General features: G+C 44.6%; 1 protein-coding gene across 1 annotated transcript in view; it reads left to right on the top strand.

Annotated features, from left to right (window-relative positions):
• CTXND1 (cortexin domain containing 1) overlaps positions 1-10773 on the top strand; it is a 34838-nt gene extending 24065 nt beyond the window's left edge. Inside the window, exons 2-3 of the mRNA XM_053988855.1 lie at positions 2526-2700; positions 7150-10773. Of these exons, the coding sequence (XP_053844830.1) occupies positions 7204-7383 (180 nt within the window). The 5' untranslated portion in view covers positions 2526-2700; positions 7150-7203 and the 3' untranslated portion in view covers positions 7384-10773. The remainder of the gene's footprint in view (positions 1-2525; positions 2701-7149) is intronic.
• The last annotated feature ends 1126 nt before the right edge of the window (positions 10774-11899 follow it).

The raw sequence follows: 11899 nt of genomic DNA on the forward strand, positions 1-11899 counted from the left end.
ATTTTTCCTCCTTGTCAGCTTTGCTGCAGTGAAAAATTTCTCCATAGTTTTGCTTATAATTCTCCTGGCTAACAGTCATTGTTTAATGTATAAAATAACTGCCAGGACCAACAGGCATGCTTGTCTCCTTTCAGAGGATTTAAACAGCAGAGAGTTTAAAAAGCAGATACTCCATTAAAATGAGTTTATATCATATCTATTCAGACCTTACAAGCCTTGGCTTAAAAGCCTAATCCATTTGTTTCTCTAAGACTCCTTTATGTTTGCCTCTTGCCTTGATGAAAGGGGATGCTCTCAGTGCATCACAGCAGTGATAAGGAAAGCAGCCTCAGCCCCCTTATCAAAATACACAAGGAATGAAGGATGGCCCTGCTCAGACAGATGTTCCTTCTCAACCTCATCCAAACTTTTCATATCACAGGTATTGCTTTGCATTTTCCGGGCATTATCTCCTAAAGGATGAATCGATGTTTCCAACAGCCCCAGGGTGGGAGCCAGCACTGCAAGGATGGGCTGAACCACGTTGTACAGTCCCTGCAGCTCTCCCACCACAACAGAAACACAAACAGAACCAAAGGAACATGCCTGCAGCTCACACAGGATCACAGAGCTCCCCTCCCCAGGGATGAGCCTGCCCAGCCCAGGACAGTACCAGGGAGGGGAGGCACAATCCCTGGGCTGGGGTCTGAGGGAGCACTGGATTTCCCTTCTCCTCCTGCTCCCCCGTGGGTTATAAAGCAGCTGATACAAAGACAACATCACAGCATCTTCCTGCATTGCCTGCCCTTGTTTATGGTCCTCCTATCACTTCCCACTCTCGTGCCCAGCCAGCAGCCCATAGAGTGCATCACTGATCCTTCCCCTCTTTTTTACCTCTGCATGACCACTTCCAGCCTCTGAGAAAGATTCCCAGATGTTCTCACCTCAGCAAAGTTTAATCAAGGATTTCTCACAATAGTTGAGCTTTGGGAGGTTGGAAACACTTTTTACTCTAGATCCCAGCTGTCCATCAGTTCACTCAATAGTTCTGAACAGTGACTTGTTCCCAAGCACAACCATCTATTTTTTAATCTTTTTGTTAATGAGTAATTCCACATGCTCCTTGAAGTGAGTGAGAAATTATTATCTGATTTAGGATGCTCTCAAATTATAAGCAGCCCACAGTTATTTTTATGTGTATGCTGCATCTTTTTCTCAGTGAAGATTAATGTTATTCTTGCCATGGGGCTATGTAGGAAGGAAACATTTGTGCAACAGCAACTTTTAAAACTTTCCCCAGATTGATTTATGTGTTTATTTGTTTTCAACTTTTGGGCTCTTGTAAATGATGTCTTCAGTCTTCTGATGGAATACTGGCATCCAGTGATTTACAACTGGCTAAAAGCAAGTGTGGAGGGAAGACTATTTGTCTCCTGACCGTAACTGAGGGCTAGATTGAATAAAGGAGTTTGTATAAACTAAACTAAGCATAAAGATTTAAAGTCATTATGTAAAGCAAGAAATAAAATAGTCCAACAACCAAAACAAAATGCCAAACAGTAAGTTAAAAACAAAGATTAAACCTGCCTTCAGCTACACAGGAAAAATCATGCTTATAGGAAGGCAGAGTTACTGAAATGAAGTATTGATTTTCTGCTGAAAGAATTGTAAGTATGAAAGGACAATTAATTTTTAGACTAAGCTAACGGTCACATTATTGCTCTCTGGGTGTAGCAAGAAGCTCATCTGTCTGTATCTATCTACAGCATTTGACTCCTGTGCTCAGAGGCAGTGAGTTTTTAATCGAAACTAGATTGTTAAGAATATTAGAGTATGATCAAGTGTCCAGGCTATTCCTGTAGAGATTTGAACTTCAAATGGAAGGTGACTTCGTTTGACAAACACACACAATACCTGTCTGGAGCAGCATTTCGCCTTCCTTCCTGGCCACTCGCCTCTAGTCCCTTGCCTGAGCACACCCTGTCCTGCTGAGTTCCCTCACAAGGGATTTGGGCTCATCTTTTAGCTTGTTCTTCTCAGCCTTCCCATCCTACTCCTTAGAACTCCTTTCCACAACAATGTGTAAAAAGCCAGGTTTGTCATCCAGCAAGCGCTGCTGGCTGAAACTATTTTGTGTGCATGTAAAAAAGAATATTATCCCAAACCAGACTGATGAAAAAAAAAAAAAGCAAATAATTAATAGTTTTTAAGTCCTGGTGTATCAGTTCAGATAAATCAAGCAGTTTTATTTAAACAAACCATCCAAGCCCTAAATAAATATGCAGGATCAATTCAAACCTGGCTGATCTTTCACTGTGATTTAAAAATAGGATTTTCTGCTCGTTTAAGAAGAAATATTGATATGACCTTAGGCTTGAACATTGGTTTTCCTCTCATAAATGTTCTTCTAGGGAATGCGTGACAAACGAGTCCATGCTGTGCACGAGTGTACCCCACGGCCCCAGGCTGCCTCTGGAGCGCTGAACGAGTCCATCCCGCCCACATCCCGCGTCAGGAGCAATTGTCAATTATTATTTTTTTTTCAGAACACCCCGGTGAGAACTGCTTCCAGGTCTGGGTGGAGGTGAACCTGAGCAGAGCCCGGACGCCGTTAAAGCCCCTCTGACCGACAAAACTTTTAAAATATGACTACAGGGAGGATTTTATCTCCACAATGCTGCTATGCTGGGATGTGACAGGCTTCCTACCCAGGTCTGGAAGGTATGGATCTGCTTCATACGTGAAATCTCATCATTTCCCTTCCTTTCCCTCCCTGTACATCAGTTGTTTTGGGAAAAGAGTATAGAAGAAACAACAAAAAAATCCAACAAACCAAAAGCAGAGACTGTTTTGAAATAAATCCTAAGGTTTGAGATGGGTTGAAACATCATTAACCAGCATAGGAAGCAGCTCTCTGCAATGTATGTGGTTCATTATTAGTTTATATTTAAAGTGACAGTGCCAAGAGTGTCAGCTCAGGGAAAAAAAAGAAAAAAAAAAACAAACAAACAAACAAAAAAAAACCCTAAAAATATATCTTTTAAAATATCTTGCATAGGTAGAGCTGATTGCAAAATTCAGGCATACTGATGAGCACAAATGTTACAGAGAGCCTGTAACAGAGCTGAAAACACTAAGGAGGATGCCAACATCCTGCATAAGGTCATAAAAATTAAATATAATCTCTCTTCTGTGGCAACCCCTCATGAAAAGGGCACTGGGAAACAAAACAACCAGCAAATACCAAATGCTCAGGATGGAGTGTTCAGTGAGGTACAGGGTTCCTGATCCCTGGGCCTCATCCCTGACCCAGCTCCAGGGGCTCCTGCCTGCCAGAACAGAGACACAAAACAAGCCAGGGGAGCAGGGCACCAAAACTGAGGATGCCAATCCTTCTGAAGAGACACAGCTGCTGCCTGGTGCTGGCCCTCTGCAACCCTCAAGGAGCCAAGGGCACAGAGTCACTTTTGGTGCTGAATTACTCGCCCAGCACAGCTCCATTCCTGGGTGAGCCTGCCTGTGGCACACAGCTACTCTCAGAGAAGTTACTGCACTGAAACACCCGGGGATTTACAGGAAGACATAGATTCAGGACAGCTAAATTGCCTAGCTGGAACCAGGGACTGTTTCTTTGTTTAAACCTAATCACATTTTCAACAAATCTGAAGAATTTTTAAAAAACACAATTCTACAGCTCATTGCTGTCAAGCTGGGAAAAAAATGTAATTTTTTACAATTCAGCTATTCAAAGAAAACTTGATCATTCAAGTGTGAAACTTTATAATTGTTTCTGCTGATTTTTTTTCCCCTCCATACACACAATGCTGTCAACATCAGCCCTGCTAGTAAACAAGAGCAAAACATCCAGCCAACCAGTCTGTAGCTGGAGAGAGAGCTAATTTGAACAGCACTTGGTCAAATTTTTTTGGTCACACACCAGACCAAGAAAACCCAACTGCAAAACCCTTCTGCTCACCTGCACAGCACACCCCCAGGGCTGGGATGGAGGGCAGGGGGTGCAGGCAGAGCATCCAGCATGGACCCAATCTGTTCCAGCCTGGGAGACTCCTCCACAGCCCTCTCCAGCCTGGCTGCACTGCTGGGCACCAGGGGAGTGAGAAAGGGGAGTGGAGGCACTGGCCAAGGAAATGGGAATCAAGCAGGACAAGCTGTGCAGCTGTTGCAGAGATGGAGGACCACAAGCACCTGGCAGACAGCAGGACACAGCGTGTCCATGGTAATATTTGGGAGCTGGGCTTTCCCAAGAGGAAGCAGTCCTGGTGAACACATGCAATAACTCCTTCTGCATTTGGGGACTGTTCTCTGACCTAGAACAGTGATGAGTTCTACACAATAAATTAATCTGGAGATTAATTTATCCCCAGGCACAGCCCAGCAGTTCCAGCACCCAGCTCTGCTCAGCACCAAGGACTCCTGCCCTGCCAAGCCTGCTGGAATGCAGGTGCAGTGACAAACAGCATGGAACACCACCAAGTGCCTGCTGGCACCAACCTCCCCTGACTCACACGAGCCCTTTGACAAGCCAGACCTGCAGAGGAGGTTCCACTGTGACAGATGCAGGTGAGCAGCCAAGCTGAGAGTGAGGACAGCCAAAGCCAGGTCCTCTGGCCAGCCCCAAGAAACACAATGGCCATCAGCAGTGACTGCATGCAGAGCAGTGCTCAGCATCAAAACATTACTGAGTTTGTGGGGGACCAGAAGGAGAGAAAACCTATGATTGATACAACCTCAAGAATACAGCTTTTTTGGAAAGAAATATTCCTAGTCCCGCTGAAAATGTCTATTTTTGTCAAAACAGATCAATATAAACATGAAATCATTAGGTTCAAGCTGTCACCATAATTTACCATGCAAACTACAGCTCAGATACCACAGCCTGCTCTCTGCTCTCTGCCTGGCTATCCTTTCCAAAATGTGCTTTTCCCTTCCAGCAGGAAAGAACCCTCCAGGCACAGTCCTGGGGACAAAGGGAAGCAGAGGGATACAGCACTTAAACCAGACTTCTATGAGATTGAGTGATGCCATTTTGAAGAGAAAAATCTCCAAGGGATAGATCTTTACTTGAAACCTCTGATCATTTTCTGAGTAAATTATTCATCTTTCCAAAGAAAGTACATTTGAGTAGAAATGCAGTTTTCCCTCCAAGATCAGTACTGATGGAAATTACCAAGTAGTTCTGCTATTCTGCAGGAGGTAACTTAGGATTAAATGACCCCACATGGTACAACAGCCAGAATGTCAGGAGGGGAAAAATAATTTTACAATTACACCCATCCTTGTTGGACCTTCACAAGAGCACTGCAGAAAAAGACTGGGATACATTAGCAGTTTTGATAACATTTTTTCCTTTTGCATTCATAAAGTATTCATACTTAATACTCAGCTTTGCTGACAAACATTTTTTTTCATCAAATGAAGTTATAAACTGCAATGTAAGATCTCTTGGCTGATGAAATAGAGTGGTAGAAGAGTCTCTTGGGAATATTAGACCTCTGACCAGGCAAGGTGAGCATTACAAGCCTGACCTTACTCCTCAGAGATTTCTTCATGAGCTCCTAAGGATGTGACTGGTAAATACATGAGATTGTGAGATGTCTGCTTGGTTTCATTCACTTTGTGTCATCAGCTTCTTTCATTTCCCTGCTGCAGGACTGGCTGTAGCAGTAATTTCTATGCTTTCAGGATATTAAAAAAAACCTAACATCCTTGTGCTAAAAACAGACTCAAGAGCCCAGCTGATTTGTACTTGCCTTGTGGGATCTAGGAGGTTGTGAGGCTGGAAAACCACCTGAAAAGGAGCAAATTATGAGACAGGGAAGAAACTGTGAGTTTTTAAAATAAAAGGTCTTCAGTTCACCCTGAGGAAGAGTTGCAGGGCACAGGGGTTCAGGAGTCCCTGGGACACCCACTGGCAGCTGGCACAGCACGATGCTGCAGGAGGAAAACACCCCAGCCAGATGTGAACCACCACTGCAATGGCCCTGCCAGCAGCAGCTGCTCACTGGAAATACAAGCAGGCAAACTTGTCTGTGTAATAATAAAAGCTGGGATTTCCTCACTGTGTTAGTGTAGTAGTAGAGAGCAGCTGGGCTGTTTGATAACCCAGTTTCACCAAATCTTCTCTATAGCTCAATATCTTCTTGTTCCCCTCCCTCCTCTCCAGTAAAAGCACACACTGGCTCTCCGGTTGATTATTGCATTTGATGTGAAAAAGCTTTATTGTTTTGTTTGCTGTAAAGAGGCATTCCATATTCCTGATCCTCTACACTCTAATCCCCTACACATCTCCCTCCCACCTTGGCCAAACATGGATGTCAGGAGGTTTCCCCATCCCTGGGCAGGGACTCAATTCTCTGTAGGGTCAGTTCCTCTCCTTCAGCACAACTGTGCAAAGCAGTTTGTGTTATCAGCTGGTGAACTGTCCAGAATCAAACTTTCAGGGGGATTCCATCACTATTGAAGTAATTTTGGTTATGGATTCAGGTGAGGAGGCCGGAGAGACCTTCAGCTATGCAGACATCTGCAGTAAGAAAGATAATTCTTGTTCTAATCACATAATCACCTGTACCTCTCTGGTTGATAAAATATCCACTTAAAAATTATATTGCTCCTACAAAGATCTTCTACTGCCTGGAGAACCTTGAGTACCAGAGATTAAAAGATTATGGAAAATAAGTATGCATAATTTTCACTTTGCTTTGTGCCAGTGAGAGACAGAGAATGTTTGGACAGAGAGGAAAATTGGGATAGAAACAGTCTGCTCTGCCATTTGTCTGATCTTTCACACTAGCAGAGGAATGGAAATATTTTTATGATTAGGAAATGCTGAGACAAGAACAGTGTCTGTGCCTCTTTTAAGAGATGATATTTCAAGCGAATAGTGCTCATTCACTATTGCCTCTCTTTTCTTTGTTAACATCTCTTTTTAGTGTCTAATATTTTAGCAAGAAGCATTTGTGGGCTAAATTAAGGTGGAGATGAGGTTTCTTCTTCTCACAGCTCTCAGTCAGCTGAGCTACAACACTTCCATTGGGTTTATTTCCCTGCAAGAATTTATCAGACCTGTAAGAAGTACCCAGGACAATCCCTGATTTTCCCCATGTCCAGGAGCAGCAATCCCTTGTGCCTGACACTGCGTTTGTTTTGCAGGTGCTTGATGATGTTAGGAGTAAATTCAAACCCAGATGAAGAGCGGCCTAAGCAATGGAGGTGCCAACCCCAGAGCCCGTGTACGTTGACGTGGACAAGGGACTGACGTTAGCATGCTTTGTCTTCCTCTGCCTCTTCCTGATTGTGATGATCATCCGCTGTGCAAAAGTCATCATGGACCCCTACAGTGCCATCCCCACGTCCACGTGGGAGGAGCAGCACCTCGATGACTGACAGGGGCTCCCAGACACAGCCATGGGATGCCGTGGTCCTGGAGGCCTTGTGCCACGGGGAGGGCTGGCACACAAACAGCCATTTCCAGATATGCAGGGCAAAGGCAATATCTCCAAGAGAACATAGTGTAAATTATTTTTGCTCAACAGGTCAAGATATCAGCAAGCCATTCTGGCAGCAGAGTTTACTACTATGCAGCAACTCTTACTTTACAGTTGTCATTTTAACTCAAGTAGCACAAGATTCTCCAAATTTTCCTAATATGGTCTAGCACAGTTTGTCCCACCCTCAATATCACCCACAAACCCAGGGTAACCATCAGTACCATGAAAAAGCAACAGGAGTATTCTGTCTTTCCTGGAAACAGATTGCTTCAAATATTGATTGCTTCCTCTGTCATTATGGGTAGATTTTAGGAAAGGGACAGATTTCATATACCAGAGCATCATTAAATGCTGAAGTACTTCTGGCTAAGTAGAATTGTAGAAGCACATTTATTCTTGCCTCACTTGGTTCTGCACTTGCACTCCCTAGCCCACTGCAGCCATATTTCCAGTGACCAGGATACAGAAGCACTCACACTTAGGGGGTCCTGGACTGCTGTAGACCCCATAGCACCACCTTGCTCTATCCTAGTCATGCAAAAAACAGCCATTTCCTCTGTCATGGGCCCTTGGATTAGTCAGGCCACTGACTTTGAGCTTGGTAGGCATCAAAAATCCCTGAAGCAGAGCCTGGACACTGCTGGTGTCAACTACATAAAACTTGCTGTGATTTTCAAAGAGTGATTCCACATGCAATTTCACCCTTCTTTTGCTTCAGGTGTACTTCAGTGGGATGAGACAGGACTAGAATGACAAGGACAATAAGCAGAGAGAATTTCTCCCAGCTTTGTCATTCAGACTCCTCAGCATAACATTTACAGTCACACACAATAATAAGCATTCTACCTCGAAGAAATTAAACTCCTTCAAAGGAAGGTTTTTCCCACGAGTTTGTAAGGTACATTTCTTTCTCTCATTCACTAAGACAGCCATTATGCAAGAAGGCATAAGTGAACATGGGAGCACTGGAAATTTATTATTTACCTTTGAAGAGTGGGGACTGCAGCATTCCAAAGTTCTCTGTTCCTCAAATTCTAAGGTTTGCTCATGCCTGCCTTTTCTTTCATGACTCCATGTTCAATTTATGGGATTGAAAGGAAGCAATTCAGAGCAGTACTGCAACCACAGCAAGCACCACGAACAGACAAGGCTTGAAAGGGCAAAACTCCAAGAAGGGCATTTCTCCTCACCATCCTACCTGACCCCCAGGTTCTTGCCATGAGACAATGCACAGTGGGTGGGAAAGGTGGAAGCAAAGGCTGTGACAAGAAAATTGGGACTTTGTAAGGCACTGTTCTAGCTCCGACAGATTTGTCTGGTGATCACACAAGTCAATTTTTATGTGCCTCAGTCTACTCATCAGTGAAATGGGTGTAACAATTTCATCTTGTCACACCTCATTTTGTCTATCTAATAATACCAGAAAGCACCTGGTGAGCCTTAGACAGGGACACAGAAATGGGGTTCTTACTTACACCTCTTCCTGCTAAAATCAGTAGGGAAGGTCTGGGGTTTGTTACACTGCAGGACTCTGTTACACAGGCAGAGAACGTGTCCAGGCCCTCATTTGCTCTCTCATTGCAGTATTTTGGGCCAAGCCAAATGGCACCTGGCTTTTTTGCATAGCCCACTGATTTCTGAGGATGTAAGGTGCTCAACACTGCGAATACAGAGATCCCAAAACAGCAGGCTATGAGGCACATGGAGACTTTTGCATGGGTCTTTTGAACCACACAATTTTTGCTGATCTCCGTTGTAGGAGATCCCATTCCTGAGGCAGGAAATCCGAAGATTAGTTTTCCTCCTGATGTCCTCTAGCAAGAGACCTCCACTGCTTCCATTACCCACTGCAGATTCCTCCTCAGGCTGTTATTTAGCCTCAGCTTCTGCTAGCCAGGTAATCACCAGTAACAGAGCACTTTTTTTCAGGCTTGAATGTTAAATGTTCATTGTACTTAAAGCAAACCCACAGTTCTCTCTTATTGGTGAGCAAGTCTATCTGTACCACAGGAATGGATGTCCCAGCTCAAAGAACAACACTTCTGTTCCCTGGGCTAAAGTCTGGAATCTGTTTTTTGTCCTTTAAACTTGTATCCCTCTAGTGGGGCTATTTACAAAATAAGCAAAATAACAAAATTACATCCAGGCTAGGGACACTTTCAGTGTGCAGGTCACCTGGCTGAGTTCACAGCTGGTGCAGAGCAAGGACAGAGCTTGTCCTCACACCTCTCAGTGCCAATACTCCACTTGGTGTTTATCTGCATGCAGGACTCTTTGGCATTGTCACACGTCACTGACAAGCCCCAGTTCAGCTAAGGACTTATTCAGGTGCTTAAGTTTAAGCCTCTGAGCAGGCTGCCCAAGTACAGAGACCAGGGTCAGTCCTGTGGCATGTCCCTGGCAGGGCAGGGACAGCAGCACACAGTCCCTGGAGGAGCAAAGCCTGTCTGAGAGTGAAGGGTTACAAATGCTGAGGAAGCAAATTGACAAATTTGCTTTGCAAGGATGGTTGCTACTTTTTTCTCTCTTTGTCCAGCTGAACAAACCATTTAATGGATTTTCCTGAAAATGCTAATGAAAAGGCCCCTCTGGGTAGCTTTATTTTCTAATAAAAAGGCACTTGTTCTCCTGGCATAGCCTGTCAAGTCCATCCTTCTGTTGACAAAAAATAACTTTATAAAAATCTGGATATTCACATACATGACTGTATAAAAGTCAACAAGATTGTTTTTATAGGGAAAATGTAAATCTATTGATCTCTTCACTCTTGTGACCAGTGACAGGACTCAAGCTTGTCTGAGTTCAAGGAGCCTTTGGACAACACTTTCAGGCACAAGGTGGCATTCCTGGGATGTCCTGTGCCAGGCCAGGACTTGGACTCCATGATCCTGAGGGGTCCCTCCCAACTCAGCGTATTCTAGGATTTATTCTAATTTCTGCCTTTCCCCACTGGTTACAATCACACAACCTCACTCCTCTTTAACCAAAAGCAATACTGAACATCATGCCTAAGCCAGACATGTTAAGCTCCTTCCCCTGGAGCCAGGACTCTCCCAGCCCAGGGGTGCCACTGCAGCTCTGGCTGGTGCCAGCCCCGCTGGCAAAGCCATGCTCACGGCCAGGGAAGGTCTCTGTCAGCAGGAGCTGCATCACTGGGCTTGGTAGCAATTCCAGCTGCATGCAACAAGTGCCTCTGCTAGTTTTGGTTCTTTTTTAATCATTGTGCCATACTACCAGCAACTGCACTCAGAGGATGTAAGTCAGACTTGTTGCAAGTGTATTTATCTAACATAATAAACAGCTTCGACATGGAAAGCCTCCTTGCTGTCTCTGTTGTGGTTTTCTTACAGTTGCCAGGACATCTTTAAAAATACAACACAACATGATTTACAAGAAGGGCATACATTCATGACAGCCCTCCTTGGAGAGTGAGAGCAGAGAACAACTCCCTGTGTAGCTGCACCACTACAGATTGTTGGAGCTCTGGGCAGAGTCCCAGGTGTTCCTGTGGCTCTGCAGAAGGTCAGCCTTTCCAAAGGGGCTATTTCAGGTTACTCCCTTGGCCAGGAAGAGCACCCAGCTGAGCTTCAGCTCAGTGGGGGACTGCAGCATCTGTATTTCAGCAATTCATTATCAGTAACAAATTGCATACCAAAAGAAATAGGGCCACTGAGACCAGAATCCCTCCTGCTAGTGACTGAAAATGAAGAGCATGGAGCATCTGTGGGGGTCTCTTTGAAGAAGCTCCAGAGTATGGGATATGCAGGGTAAAAATCACCTAGGGAACTCCTCCTCTTGAAAAAGATGAAGAGACAAATTGCTAATTCTTTCATCTTGAAAAAGGGCTCTGTTGCCTGAAAGCTGGGTGCTTTATAGATCTGCTTGTCCCTGCAGCAAGTCCTCTGGCAGCAGGATCTTTGTGCCTGGAACCCAGTTTGCCACAAAGACTAAACCCCACTGATAAATCCTTACTTCTCTCCTAGTCAGAATGAAGGGCTGGAGTCTTTACACTGTTTTCTGCACAGCTACTCTGGCTAAGGTAAGAGCAGACCTGAACTGAGGCCAGCAGCAGCTGAATTTGAGCAGACACCCTGGAACTGTTTTTTCTGGAAGAAACAGGGACTGATGGCAGGCCAGAGACCCACATGATGCTGCTGCAGCCTGTTCTGGCCAAAGGTGTCCCCAGCTTGCTGGGTCATTACAGTCTGAGCAGGCAGCTTCAGCCCAGACTGCCTCAGCTCAGAGCCAGCACAGGACTTGGATGGGGAAATGCTGTGCTCAGACTTCAGCCTTTTTTATTTTTTTAAAAGCCATTTTCATTAAAAATGGTCAATACCTTGCTAGCCAGGAGGAAAACTCTGCTCACACACATCTTTAAAGCAATAAACAACTTGAAAATGCTGGTTGCATAT

This window comes from Vidua macroura, chromosome 12, assembly GCF_024509145.1.
Source record: "Vidua macroura isolate BioBank_ID:100142 chromosome 12, ASM2450914v1, whole genome shotgun sequence".
Taxonomy (NCBI): domain Eukaryota; kingdom Metazoa; phylum Chordata; class Aves; order Passeriformes; family Viduidae; genus Vidua; species Vidua macroura.